This window comes from Penicillium verrucosum (genome assembly GCF_028828655.1).
Source record: "Penicillium verrucosum strain IBT 35672 chromosome Unknown utg000004l_segment0_segment0, whole genome shotgun sequence".
In the NCBI taxonomy this organism is placed as follows: Eukaryota; Fungi; Ascomycota; class Eurotiomycetes; order Eurotiales; family Aspergillaceae; genus Penicillium; species Penicillium verrucosum.
Window position 1 is genome coordinate 2,215,550 of NW_026643213.1, and position 14,397 is coordinate 2,229,946.

At 46.2% G+C, this 14,397-nt stretch overlaps 5 protein-coding genes across 5 annotated transcripts; 1 reads left to right on the forward strand and 4 right to left on the reverse strand.

Annotated features, from left to right (window-relative positions):
- Window positions 1-39: 39 nt before the first annotated feature.
- N7516_010226 (uncharacterized protein) lies at window positions 40-1,414 on the reverse strand (the record flags this gene model as incomplete). Its single annotated transcript, XM_057222945.1, has 5 exons — window positions 40-478; window positions 540-620; window positions 680-802; window positions 854-1,044; window positions 1,097-1,414. 5 exons carry the CDS (start codon window positions 1,412-1,414, stop codon window positions 40-42), a joined length of 1,152 nt encoding a protein of 383 aa, XP_057070166.1.
- A 3,940-nt stretch (window positions 1,415-5,354) lies between these two features.
- N7516_010227 (uncharacterized protein) lies at window positions 5,355-6,581 on the forward strand (the record flags this gene model as incomplete). Its single annotated transcript, XM_057222946.1, has 5 exons — window positions 5,355-5,435; window positions 5,504-5,525; window positions 5,628-5,696; window positions 5,750-5,841; window positions 5,913-6,581. 5 exons carry the CDS (start codon window positions 5,355-5,357, stop codon window positions 6,579-6,581), a joined length of 933 nt encoding a protein of 310 aa, XP_057070167.1.
- Window positions 6,582-6,728: 147 nt separating this feature from the next.
- N7516_010228 (uncharacterized protein) lies at window positions 6,729-7,464 on the reverse strand (the record flags this gene model as incomplete). The annotated part of the gene is made up of 4 exons (XM_057222947.1): window positions 6,729-6,930; window positions 7,014-7,072; window positions 7,123-7,205; window positions 7,257-7,464. 4 exons carry the CDS (start codon window positions 7,462-7,464, stop codon window positions 6,729-6,731), a joined length of 552 nt encoding a protein of 183 aa, XP_057070168.1.
- A 782-nt stretch (window positions 7,465-8,246) lies between these two features.
- N7516_010229 (Zn(II)2Cys6 transcription factor domain-containing protein) lies at window positions 8,247-9,392 on the reverse strand (the record flags this gene model as incomplete). Its single annotated transcript, XM_057222948.1, has 1 exon — window positions 8,247-9,392. The coding sequence occupies one exon, from the start codon at window positions 9,390-9,392 to the stop codon at window positions 8,247-8,249; it is 1,146 nt and encodes a 381-aa protein (XP_057070169.1).
- Window positions 9,393-10,893: 1,501 nt separating this feature from the next.
- N7516_010230 (sugar porter family MFS transporter) lies at window positions 10,894-13,115 on the reverse strand (the record flags this gene model as incomplete). Its single annotated transcript, XM_057222949.1, has 13 exons — window positions 10,894-11,102; window positions 11,155-11,235; window positions 11,285-11,350; window positions 11,418-11,590; window positions 11,639-11,760; window positions 11,812-12,078; window positions 12,127-12,245; window positions 12,312-12,366; window positions 12,419-12,465; window positions 12,532-12,721; window positions 12,777-12,795; window positions 12,862-12,981; window positions 13,048-13,115. 13 exons carry the CDS (start codon window positions 13,113-13,115, stop codon window positions 10,894-10,896), a joined length of 1,536 nt encoding a protein of 511 aa, XP_057070170.1.
- Window positions 13,116-14,397: the final 1,282 nt, after the last annotated feature.

Consider the following 14,397-nt stretch of genomic DNA (forward strand, 5'->3'; position numbering starts at 1 on the left):
ATACATATAAACATAGAAATAACCTTCGTACCCAGTGATCTAGTTATAAGCAACGATAACCTGCCGACTGACCACGATATCGGCTTCACCGGGCCGTTGGCCATTATCCAGAATCTCCTTCTGGCTGTCTCCATCGCTCACGCTTCCACGTCGGTTGTGATCAATCGCCGAGGTAGTGGTCGTATGGTTGAGGTCCTTCCCGATTTCGGGGAGCTCGTAATTTCGTGAGAAATTTGCCCTTCCGGTAGGGTTGGAATTGTTGAAGCCAGGCGATCGGTTGTAATTATTGTAGTTCGAGGTATTGCGATCGCGGAGGATGCGGATTAGCGGGCGGAGGGTTGCCACATTTCCAACGATCATGCCGACGCTATTTTCGGCGAACCCCCAGATGACCACGTTCGCGACCCCGTAGAGGTAGTCGACTTGGTTTGTCAGGGCAACAGTGTACTTGAGGCGCACGCATGCTGATACCGATGCACTGCAGGAATCAAAAGTCAGCTATGAGGAAAAGTAAGAACGGGGAATGCAGAATCACGCACAAGACACCGAGGCCCATAAGGCCAACGATCGAGATTTTGGTGTTGCGGTTGATCTGTACGTTCCAAAGTAAAGGTATCGGTCTATCCGTAGGGTCAGTCATTTCTCTTTCACACAAAATAGATGAGTCTTAGGTTCGTACAGGAAAGCCGTCACCCAGTCGGTAAGGATATTGACAGCCGTGCACGCGTAGTACACATCGGCAAGGACGTAACTGGGCTGGCAATAGCCTCCATTATTAAGGGCTTCCTCGTTCCATGCAGCTCTGCGATGTGGTCAGCAACACCATTTTGTGGGGATAGTCCTTGTGACTCACTCTATGGGGATGCAGTTGATCAGAATAAAGATCAACGCAATGATATTCATAGTCACGAATGTAGCAATGACGGCATATTGTGTATAGAGGTACGCCTTACGCCCCTGCGCCACTCGAATCAACATCCAACTGATGCTGAGCTTAATTGGAATGATGGCAGCACAGTAGCCGACTTCAAATATAAGAAAGAACTTGTCGATTCGTCAGTGCTGTGTCAGTCAATGTGGCCTAAACTGCGCTCACCTTCATCCCCTCCGCCGAATACTTTTCATTACCAGGCTTTGCCAGTGTCGAATTATGGACACCAATTCCATTGAAGGCTCCCCCGATACATCCCGCCGCAAGCACGGCAAATGGTACCTTTAGAGTGTTAGTCGAGCCATGGGAAATTTCTTCTTGTGAGGTACTGACAAGTGCTATTGTCATGATCCAATCTTCTATTCCCCATGACTTGCGGGTCAATCTGCAGTAAACCCGCAAGCCGTAGGTCATGAAGGCCAATATCGTCAACATGATAGCGCTGCCCGCTAGGGACGGAGCCGCATCGGCATAAACAACCATGGCGTTAAGGGTCAAGCTTGTGGTGTGGTCGACTGCCTATTAAAATCTTTGAAGCTCAAATCGAATCACACGAGGTTGTGGAGGTTTTGGATGCCATTAGCAGGGATATAATAAAAGGGTCCCCTAGCTAACACAGTCTAACCCTATGCCAAGGGTGGATTTGCCGGTTCCAAGCTATCGGGTTCCGGTACTTGCACGACTGGGAGTTCTGGGAAAACTTTCCCAACGGCTAACTGGCTGGCACAACTTCATATTATCAGATCGGCCTACTAGTGTCGAGGTCTAGTATTATTTATGGCTCAACACTATGCCTATTTTATTTGCCCCATAAATAGGAAACCGTTTTAGCGAGTCATGGTCCTTTGATTTGAGTGGCGCTTGCTTTTATACAGCCACTTAATTTCCGGCCACCTAACTAGCCCACTATTTAGCCGATTATCAGCCTTCGAGACCAAACTTATTTCCCTTAGTGCTGGATTACACTCATTCTGCGTTCTCCCCGTCAACATGTAGTCGGCAGGGTCTTATCGATGAAGAATTTTAAAAATATCCTCAATTATTTCCCCGTATATTTCGGTTCTAATCCCAGTGATGAGAAAATTACAAAGATATAGGATCACTTCCGCATTTTACGTGTTCAATAAATAGCTGGACTTGCAGAAGGAAATTTGGATAAACTTCACATAAGCTGATAGGCTCGAAGGTTATTCACCTGGGCCCTCAACGAAGGGTCTGTGCCTAGACAGAGGGTGAGCTATACAACCGTTCAGGCGAGGATGTGGGGAAGCCGGTGTTTTACCGATTGAGTGACTGGGAAAAGTCAGGGCTTAGCCTTCCCGGGTGACCGTTCTTCCAGACTGAAAAGTTTATGGAAGAACCACAGTAAATTGGGAGTAAAAGATAATCAGCTCCCTTTTTTGGCACTTATGAGTACATTATTATATATGAATATGTTGTGCTAAGCCGGCCCTCGTCGCTCTGTTTCATTGCGAATGTTGAATATCTTCCAACACCCACGCCGTTTAGTGGGGCAAATTAAGTCGATCTCAGATCTTATGCTTCGGGAAAGAAGCCCCTTATGTACAGTAAATCTCTGCTGGCACAGTGGTCTAATCCCCTTTGGGGGTTGAACCCGACCTCGGGAATACTCCAGAATATGGCATACCTACCTAGGTTACCTAGATAGGTAATTCAGGTGCTTTAATTTCCGCCTGTCTAAAACCAAGCATCTAGCCTTCCGCCCTTTAACGGGAGGACGTCTTAGCCTAACAGGATCGCCAAGATTCTCGCTACGGGCTATTCGGACCAGGTTACAGTGCGAGATAGATACCCTGCAATAGAACATAGAATATCTCTAGCATGTTTTATGTCAAGCCTCAAGCTTGAAGATTTATCGACCGCAGTAGGGCGGAAGCGCGGAGAAAAGTTCAATTCGTTGACCCTGACGCGCGGGAAAAAAAACTCGGGGCTTCGCTTGGCAAGCTTGGCACTAGGCGAGTACTCCGTACGAGATCGACACATGGCCGAAAAGGATACCGAGCGATTGCAGTCTAGGTACACGTTCTGCACGAGGCAGTACCAGTTTCATTCCTCCTATAATCACATTTTGAGTCCTAGACCTCCGCAATGGGCCGAGTTGGTCCAGGACCTTAGACCCATAAACCAACCAGCAGTGGGCTATGGGCCCTACCTTCAAAGACCAACTAAGCCTATTGCCTATTAGTCGGGGCCTATGAGGCCCCCAACAAAGACTATTTCTGTTGTACATATACATAAATCCCGTCTTGGCGCTTCTAAACCTGCTGAATAATGCCTATTTTTTACGCATGTTCTAGTCAGTAAGCTTACTTGGAAGCTCGGCCCGCTGGCTCTAGTCTAGCCTAATACGGGGGTTCAATAGGTGATAGATTATCAATGTGCAGATATATATATTCTATATAGACAGAAGTAGGTGCATCTTTAGTGCCTTTGAAAACTTCAAATGCCACTTTAAGGTTATTATGTAAATACCTCCTTCCCAAGATCTTCTTCTTTTAATTAGCCGTGCCAAGCGCCCAACAACCGGTCCCCGGTTGTTGGTGCGCGCAAAATCTAGAAAATAAGTATATTCTATATGACTTACCAATACAAAAGGTACTTGATTTTCTAGATTTTGCGTTCGGTGGGAATTTTGTGTTTGCCAGGGCGCTACTCTTATTAGTCTTATTGATTTTATAAATCTTATCTATAGTCAATTCTACCAATTGATAGACTTAATTCCTATAAAGACTCGGTCAACTTAGGTCTTAGGCGGTAATTTAAATACTCAAAAATACTAGAAGAATCTGCATTACTTATGAATCTGCTAAGAATTAGCATTTTTGTATTGTTTGAGGCCTATTGGGCCCCTATAAAAGCCTAGTGGGCGTTTATCCTAGGCCTAAGGCCTATCGATGGGCCTAAGGACTGGCCCAAAGACCAGCCTATTTGCGGGTTGGTCCGGGTTGGGCTATGGGCTTTATGGGCCGGTGCGGAGGTCTAATTTTGACTATGAAACGGTCAGAGATACCTTCTCTAAAGGCGCTAGCTGTCTGTTCTAATAGTGTTTACGTTATTGAAATTAATGGAATATCAATCTCTAACTACACCTAGGCTGGGCATAATTTAAAAATGACAAAGTGGTCCGGATTGACGATATATGCGGACAAAGCAAAATAGGGCCTCGGGTTACTGTAGACACATGTTCCTGTTCAGAGTTAAGAATATCAGTTTGGTTAAGATCGGCCAGTGGAAATACCCGAAGTAGTTTAGCGAAAGTGTGCAGGCCAAAACGACATACTTCTGCCTGTCGTCACTGTCTCCTTGTTTTCCAAGGACGTCAATATGGGCTCTACGGTATCATTGCCAATATCTTCGCTTTGGCAGAAGAAGAAATATCAAATACTTATTGCAGGACTGGTATGCTATATGTTCTTCGTATCTAAGTCTGGGATATTTGCAGGTACCAGTGCTGATCTCCTTGCTCAATTCGATCAGTTCGATTCCGGAAAGACAACAATTCTATATTCACAGCTGAAAGTAATTTGAATGTGGTCAGTTTTCGTGGGCGAATACTAAATGCGAGTGTCTTTAGGACTACGGTCCTGGTCCTATTGAAACGATGCCCACAGTAGGATTTAATCTCGAGTCATTGACCCATGGAGGCATGAACTTCGTTTGTTTGGTATGGCTTTCGACGAGGCTCCCAAATTGACTACACATATGTAAAAACTCGTCACTGATCTGTCTGGTGTCTAGGATAAAGGAGGAAGAGACAAGTTGCGACCCGAGTGGAGCGATTATTTCGCAAAGACCAACGCGATTATATTTGCTGTCGACTCGACAGATATAGCCCGATTAGATGATGCCGCCAATGAATTAACGTACTTGCTGAATTGGGAAGGCATGCGTGAGCTCCGCGATGCTCCTCTTCTTGTGTTCGCCAACAAACAGGATCTAGAGGGAGCAAAGAACCCTGTGGAGATATCGGAGGCGTTAAATTTGGGAGAACTAGGGCATCGAAGATGGAATGTTGCTCCGTGTTCCGCTACTGACGGTGTAGGTATTTCTGGGGGTATGGATTGGCTAGTGGTGAGTACTTATATCCTCAGAGTCTTTCTCAACCCTCTACTTTTTGTCGGAAACTGAACTTGTTATTTAAATATATAGCAAGCTCTTACATCCCAGGAGACGTAATGGCTACAACCCCTTCAATACTCTATTCTACAACAACGTAGTTGACGATCGAATGCCAAGGAAAAGATAAAGAGCCCCGCAATTCACCGGGGAGTCGCTTCGGGTGGTACAGACTCTTGTTGCTCTGATCTACTTCAAATCTCACTCTGACTTCTTCCTTTACCTTGATCTTCCGTTCTTACTGTACTTTACTACTTTACTTGTGTATTCCGATCATACCGGTATCATGGCGAAAGAATCCTCAATCGCGCCCCGCTACCTGACCGGCGATAAGGCCGGCCTCCAGGAGTTCCTGGCCAAGTTTGATGTAAGCATACGTTTTTGATTGCATTGATGTACCACGGAGGTCCTATTTACTGACTGAATTGTATACAGGTATTCCTCTTCGACTGTGATGGTGTGTCCCCCATGCTCGTTCGATCCCAGCTGTCCCTCCACGGAGGTCCCCCGCAGCCCACCCCGCCCCGTCGCAACAACCGCTGAGACAATGATAATTTAGGTGTTTTATGGTCCGGCGACCACCTTTTTCCCGGAACAGTGGAGACACTGGAGCTTCTCCGAAACAATGGTGCGCATTGAATCTCAATTCAGCAAAAAAGCGGAGGTTGATAATCCCCGCAGGAAAGCAAGTCGTCTTCGTGACGAATAACAGCACCAAGTCACGCGCAGATTACCGCAAGAAGCTTGAAGGCTTGGGAATCCCCAGTACAGTGGTCAGTGATACCAACCATTACCAATTACCATATGAGATTCACCCGAGGCCGTGTAACTCACAACCAAATAGGAAGAGATCTTCTCCTCGTCATACAGTTCCTCTATATACATCTCTCGCATCCTCCAGCTCCCCGAAAACAAGCGTAAAGTCTACGTGATCGGCGAGACAGGCATTGAGCAAGAACTCCGCTCCGAGAACGTCCCATTCATTGGCGGCACAGACCCCGCATACCGCCGCGACGTCACACCAGACGACTACAAGAAGATTGCGACGGGCGATGAATCCATTATAGACCCGGAAGTCGGTGTCGTGCTCGTCGGTCTCGATTTCCACATGAACTACCTCAAGATGGCATTGGCATACCACTACATCAGACGCGGGGCGGTCTTCCTCGCTACGAACATCGACTCCACCCTGCCGAGCTCTGGGTCTCTGTTCCCTGGCGCTGGCTCTATGAGCGCGCCGTTGATAATGATGCTGAATAAGGAGCCAATTGCACTCGGCAAACCCAGTCAGGCTATGATGGATTCCATCGAGGGTAAGTTCAAGTTTGATCGTAGCCGGGCTTGCATGGTTGGTGATCGCGCGAATACGGATATTCGCTTTGGACTTGAGGGGAAGCTTGGTGGTACGCTGGGTGTCTTGACTGGTGTCTGTTCTAAGGAGGACTTCGTTTCTGGCGATGTCAGACCTCATGCATACTTGGATAAGCTTTCTGATCTGCTGGACTCGGAATAGAGCGGGCTGAAAGATACGTATTAGATGTTCGATTTAGATATAAACGCATACAGATCAGTATGGCATGTCAACCGGGTAAGATACGATGACTGAGAAGGGAACACAATATATTACTTGAAGACTAACATTTATGTTGAACTCTCAAACTTAATCCATGTCGACATCACTGTCTTCGTCATTATCGTATTCACCCCAAAATTCTTTAAGATCTTCAACACGCCAAGCAGTAGCCCAACCAGTCTCACGTTCGATTTTGACCAAAGTTTCCACAATGGCAGTGTGTTCGGAGTAGTGAGACATCGCCTTGCCAGCTATCCACAAAGGTTGAAGTGCATTAGTCCAACAGCCACTAGTCACAGACATCGTAAAGGTTAGCAACCCGGCGCAGTATTCCCCTCTTTTTTTCAGTGAAATAATGGTTGAGAAACTCACTGATGACCGTTGGATGCGGATATTGCATATATTTGTCGAGCATGCCAAAGAACCGATCTCTATCTGTTCATTAGCCTTGAGCAGTAAAAAATCGTAGAAGACAGCTTACTGGCCTCTTGCTCAATGTCAATGTCTTTGGCTTTCGCTGAAGCAACAATAAGGCTGCTACATGATACATCTGGTTCCCGGATACTGACCAATATTAGTACCACGGGGTCAACTAGCAAGAATGAGGAACCTTACTAGCAGCCCCATTCCCATATAACGCAATTGGAAAAGCTCGATCCAGTCCTTCGCGCTCAGAAGCAGCAACGCTGAATATAGATTTCATCTGGGCGGGTCGATTACCGTACCACTCTTCTACACGCTCGAACGAATCTGCCCAGCGATCAACGTATGAGTCGCCATCGTCGTTGGGAACTGATTGGCATGATGTGCAAGGGTGAGACATTTTTGAAGCACAGCCGAAAAGAACGTTCAACGTTCGCGCGACAAGATATACTGTATAGTTGGCATATGTATCACTATTCGTTTTGGCCGAAGATATAAATGTCTGTGCAGCTTCGCTGTAGCTCATATCCATTGGCCGCCAATTATGGATAGGTATGATCGTCTCCTCCTCGGATATGAGACCACCACAAACATCTGATTGAAGTCAGGAATAGTGGATAATATGGAAAAGAGGGCTTCATACCCATCCGAGCAAAACACCAAAAAAGAGCTTGCTCTTCCTTCCCGGAGAAGCCATTGATACCGGCTGATTGAATAAGATACGCACAGCCGTCTAAATGGCGACGCCATTCCTTGGGATTACCTATCATTCGTCAGATCTGAAACGCACGTTAATGAAAACCCTGGATACCTACAGCTCAACATTTCCAAGACACACAAGATAACGCAAGAAGCTATGACAGGAGTAGTTTTACATTCCAACTCAGGTAGAAGGAGGTGGATGGCTTCCTGATACAAATATAGGCTCTCTGACTGCGATTTCCGGTTTTGTTGTCTTTCGAGCTGTCGTGCCGATAATGCCAATATAGAGTAACGAAGATGAGTCGAAGTCTTGGCCATTTGAGGAAAGGTGGAAGCAAAATGGCGATGATTATCAAACATGTCGAGCTTTCCAGAGTTAGATGGATTCTCAATATAATGGAGTCCGCACAGGTAACTTACCCAGGAGCATATTTCATTAAGATAATTTCCCCACAGTATATGTTCTCTTTCGGCCGATAATTAAAACCGCCTGCTATATTCCAAGGCTCTAGACTGCCGCTCGGTCCTCGAAATCGTCCCGACATCACCAAATGCTACAGGGCTATGCACTGGAGGAATGGAGTCTTGCGAGCTGCGACGATTTGGGATATCTGGCAGGGCAGTCCATAGTTGGCGGTTTCTTAGAGCCGTATGAAGTGCTTCATAAGCAGAACCCGGCAAAAACACATCATTGACTAGATCGGCTGGGTCGGAAAAGATATTGTGACCAAACAATGGCGATGGAACAGTTTGGTAAGATCCAGTCAAAGATGAATGAAACGGGGCGCTCTGAGTTAAGCCCCCTAGCCCATTCAAGCCGTCGATCATATACTCAGGGCTGGAATTATGGATTTGCGACGAGTCGTCCCTGGATTGGGGAAGCGTATTGGAGTCACATTGTATGGTTGGTGGATAATCAGGCTGGGGAGACACCGCGTGAGGTCCCACGTAATGCCCATTGATCACACACCCAGTATGGCCTGGGGAATTGTTTTGAATGGACTTCTGAGACAGGTGTGATGAAGTATCACTGGAGTAGGGTGGTGATAGACCTAGGTTAGGCGCGGGATTAGGACTACGGATCTCATTGGTAAGCGAGGGGGCAGTGGGATCCGGGGTACTTTCCGTGGCACACACAGGCACGGCTGTGGCACTGGTATCTAGAGTAAGCGGCGGAGACGGCTCATGTACTGGTTCGGAAACTCCGTGACCCTGTTGCTTGGGTGCGTTTTTTGCCCGTGAGGTTTTGGGGACGGAATTCAAGATCTTGAATATACCCTGACGCTTGTTTTTGCTCGCTGTCACACCTTGGCTCATCGAGGGATGATCTGATTCAAGCACCTTGGTATTGGAATCGCGAAAGGCTCCGAGCATACGCCATTGGCACTCGTCACCTCGGCGCTTGCAGCCCGTGCAAGTGGGCTTAGCCTCATCACATTTTCGCCGTCGGCGACTGCAGTTGACACATCCAGTCCGCGTACGTTTTCTGCGTTCCATCCCCATGTTTAGAGGATGCAAATCTTGCGGTTCTAGTGGAGCGGAAGTCTGTGGGCTCATTCCGTCATTATCGCTGCTAGCCCGAGAACTGTTCAGGGGCATGTTTGACAATTTTCGAGAAGCTACCATCTTGGATAAGCTGATGATAGCAGTCGATGTTTGCGCAAAGGATGGATAATATTGAAGAAGTGAAAGACCATTACCGGATCAGGAAAGTTTAGGCGCCCTTGAGATGAGGGGCAAGTCCGGTTTTCCCCGTTTCCCCACGTTTACCACGTTATTCATCCGGTGAAAAATGGGTTAAAATCCCAATTGATCAGGAAGGAACTACAGTCATACTTCATGATATGAACTTAGAGCCTCGTCACGGCCTATTGTGGCCAATTGCCGCTCCCATTGTTAGGCTGCTCTTATGGCGCACGACTGCGAAACCGCGTGATACGTTGTGCTATAAAGACATCCATCCTAGTAGAACTTCTTCTCCATTGGTCGTTAACTCCTTGATACCCTCCAGAAATTTCTTATTTTTCTACATATATATAACCTTCGAAAAAAGTCAAGTCAATCTTACCACTCAACCATAAAAAAACCAAGGTTCCTGTTTAGGGGCCATGTCCCATCTGGCAGTCGGACAGATTACGAGGTAGTCGCATTCGAGCTCGATGGCTTCCCTATATGAATGCAAAGCTACCTATTACAGAGCTGAGATGCCTTGGCCCAAACCCCATCCAGCACCACCTAATGATGGCTCCGTTTCTTGCTTCTATTATCACACTCAAAATTCACAACCTCGAACGGACATTTCAAACGCGTTCAGTGATACTGTCAGGCTTGAGGTTTCCCGCTTGTCTAGCGCTCAGTGTTGGAGTTGTTCGACTACTGAAACTGAATTCGTGACCACCATACTTCGAAAGGACTACGACAGTCAATTCAGATTCAATTCAGATTCAATTCAGATTCATTTCAGATTCATTTCAGATTCATTTCAGATTCAATTGATTCAATTCACTTTAGAAGTCCCTATATCTCTATAGTGAATCCTATATGATACGTATTATGATAGAAGGCTCCTTCCGTCTAAAAAGGGAGTAAGATCCGATTATTATATACGACAATACTCCTAGGTATACTACTAAAGAGACTCTTGATTTCTTTAAGGAGCTTAGGGTTATTATAATAGAATAGCCTACGTTTTTTACCTGATTGAAATCTTATTAAGGAGGTATAGAACTAGACGAAGGATTATATTAAGAGAAAGTATAGAGCCTAACACTTTCCTTGTCTCGTCTCGCACTATGCAGGACAAAGGCGCAGGACCCGAATGGACCCATAAGCCGAGCTGTGTTCTCTTAATAGGATGAAATCGATAGGACTACAATTTCATTACTATACTCTGAAGGAAAGACATATTGAAATACGACAAATTGATGGAAAATAGAAATCAGAAAACCTACAAAACCATGCATTTTTTACTATGCAAATCAAAATTCAAGAGGCTGATGGATGCTCACTTAGGTCTCCCTCCCCCTGTAGATGCCACAATAAATATCCGGTACGTATAGATAGGTACATAGTCATATTAGACGTAATAAAATCCTTTGATCCTCTAAACAACCACCACTAAAATGATTTACTCAATATGTTGAACATTTACGTTCTCCACGTCTTTAGCTGTAGCATTTCCAACTCGTGTGCCCACATCACCTGCAATCCCCATCGACGAGTCCCAATGGAGCTGAACCTTTTCGCCAGTGAATAACCGATCGATTTGCTCCAGAGTGAGATTTTGCGTTTCCGGATAGAAAATGTAGATAAATGGTAGGAAGAAGAAGTTAAATACTGTGTTTGTCGGTTAGTTCAAGCATTTGGACTGAAACAAGAAGGCACATACTGGCAAAATATATATAGGTCTTGTATCCGATGTTGCCAATGCTGACTGGTGTGATTTCCACCACAAGGAATGTACAAATCCCTAACACTCATTAGCTTTTTGCCATTGATCAAAGAATCGAAATACATACAGTTTGTTGCAGTCGCCATAGCGGCTGATCTGGTTCGAATTGCGAGTGGTGAATATTCCGCGGGCACTTCGTGTTCGTGTTTCGTTAGCGCTGAGTCCATTCAAAGCACAATGTTATATGAAGGAATACTCACAAAGCCAAGGAATAGCAAGAAGACCCGTTGCAAAGAAGAAGTTGAACAGGAATAGCATGACAGTCGCAACCAGGCCAGCTGTGTGTCCACCATCCCAGATAGTGCCTGCCAAAATAGCCATGCAGCAGCCCTGTCCAATGACTGCAAACATCATGAGCTTACGACGACCAAAGCTGGAAGAAATTAGCATAATGTCAGGACTCCATCATGGGTCGACATACCGTTCAATAGTCCAAATGGGAACCATGGAGGAAAAGAAGTATGCGATTCCATTGAAGCCAGCCAATAGCAATGCTGTGTGGTGGGACATTCCAACTGACTGCTCGAAGATGACAGTAGCATACTAGGGTTCATTAGCAACGTTAACATCAAAATTTCAAGTTGTATGACTCACGTATGTAATCAGGTTAATGCCGGATAGCTGCTGCATGGCTTGACCTCCCATACCGAGAAGAGTTCTGTATAGGAACCGTTGCTTGTTGTTCTGGAAGAGAAGTTTGAATGAACCTCCAGATGATGCTTCCTGTTCTTCTTCGACTGCCCGAGAGATCTCTGTAACATCCACGTTCACAACAGGGTCATCTTCATCGATTTCACGAGCATTGTGCTGGAGCGCCCAGATAATGTGACGAGCTTCGTTTTCGCGGCCATGTTGGATAAGCTATCCCGTTAATTCGTGCTCCACGAATTTGAATGTATTTTGACATACCCATCGAGGAGATTCAGGAAGACACATTATTCCGAGGAAGGTCACGATAGCGAAGAGAATTTGTAGCGCAAGCGGAAATCGGAATTGTGCTTCATTCTTAACGTAGCTCATCCCGTAGTCTACAAGAAACAGCCAAAAATTAACATCAAGGCTTGGCCAATGGTGTGGGCAGGAATGAATCTCACCAACCCAATATGAAAGCATGACACCAAAGATATTGATGGTTAGCTCGATGGCCAACTGATCGGAAGGTTAGACCCAGAGCTTATAAGAGGCGTTATGAATAACTCACTCCTTTGCCTCGACTTGCTGCCTTGCTCATCTCCGAATGCCAGACCGCTGTGGCAATGTTAGCAAATAAAAGTAAAAAGACGGGGGTTAAAATCTAATTGAAGGGCGCCTCACGGATTGTACTTGTGTTGAGACCATTTCCAACACCTGCAACGATTCGGCCGACGATGAGATGGGGAATGCTATAGGCACTGGCTTGAAGAGCAGCACCGATACTCAGAACCACACATCCAGCCATGACACAATTGCGTCGACCGAGTCGTTCACCAACGAGCAAAGAAACAATTGCACCCAAGAAACAGCCCTAAGCATGTTAGAAATGTGATAGCATGGGACTTTGAAAACAAACGAGCGCTTACAATCTCATAAATAGCGACACTATTGTACGTAAATAATGTAGAGTCAGTCTCCGTTCTCTTCTATATAGGGTACCAGACCACTCACACTGTGCCTTGTAAGGAAGAACTACCGTGTCCGTTCTCAGTGGTATCGATCTCAGGGAATGTGGCAACAAATGCATCTCCAGTCAACAGACTGGACATAACACCCTGGTCATAGCCGAACCTGATCACCCCTGTCAGCCGAACAACCTATTTACTTGATCTGACGACACTAGGGTCGTCTACTTACAGTAAGAAGCCACTACCAGCAGTGGCTGTGATGGCGTAGCTTAACGACCGACCCACGAGGAAAGTCATGATGGTTGTAGTGACTGGGCTACCCAAAGTAGTGGGGCCCCCGAGGGTTTTATAACTTGAACAACCGGGGACAGTATCATAGTCAATCAAAAGGGGTTCCATTCATTCTGTGACACTGTGGCTTAAGTTCCCACATGGCCGATGAACTTCCCCGGCCATAATTTAGGTTCCGCCGGGTCAACTCCGCGTTTTGCGGGATGCCTTGTGGGGGGCAATGACGATGGAAAATGCCGCATCTGTTGGATATCAGTCTAACTGAGCTAGGTGCTTTTGCCGAGCTAAAGGAAGCCGACATTATGCATACAGTTATTATATACCAAATGTATGGTACAGCTGGCAGCTAACTAAAATGATAACTAAACATAATACATGGTATAATACCATGTAAATCCATGTATTCAACCTCCTAGGTATGTAGTCATTTTGTGTGAGATTGAGTAGAACATATTGGTGCACAACTAGTGGGAAAGGTATGGAGTACTAGTAGGGGAAAACAAAGAGCCGAGTCCTAAGTTGGACCGGTTAATCTCTTAAATGGCATGTACCTACAACAATGTATATATATAGGGTCGGACTACTGGGACCCCCCTCAGCTGCAGGGACCCCCCTTTGGCTATATGGACCCCCCCCTTTACCTCTTTAGGAAGGCAGACACCATGCATGTCAGGCACCAATCGAATTACCCTTCTGGGCCCTTACTGCCAACACCTGCCCCTTATTGCCAGTTTTTCTGCCACCCCGTGACCTGCGCGGGACCCACTCTTCCTGCCAGGTTTACCAGGCCATCCATACACCATTTTGCTCGCCCCAACGCGCTGAATTCAATGCTGGCCACCCCGTACCTGCCCGATTAGGCAATAGAGGCTGATCTGCCAAAATGGCGCGAAATGCATGCTCCTCTGTAGCAGGCGCCATTATAGCACTCCATTGTAGACTAGCATTTGACGATAAACAAGAGATAAAAACGCGTAAGAAGGATGTAAAATGGGGTGACAATAGTGCAGGTTGGGAGACAGGGAAACGATGGGAAGAAGATGCATTGATGAGGATATTTACCTGTTGCGTAAAAGTGACTTATAATAACTAGAGGTTTACATAGTTAAAGGAGGTACCATAGGAGCTATAGTATAAACATGGCTGTTGCTATTTGGAAGCTAACGCGCTAACCGTATTAGGATGCACTATGGGGCCGGGCGGTGTCCGCATTGGGAAGCGGGCAAGCAGTGGCAGTTGTTGTAGGTTGTGGTAGGAAGCAGACAAATTTTCAGGCATCAAAATCAGG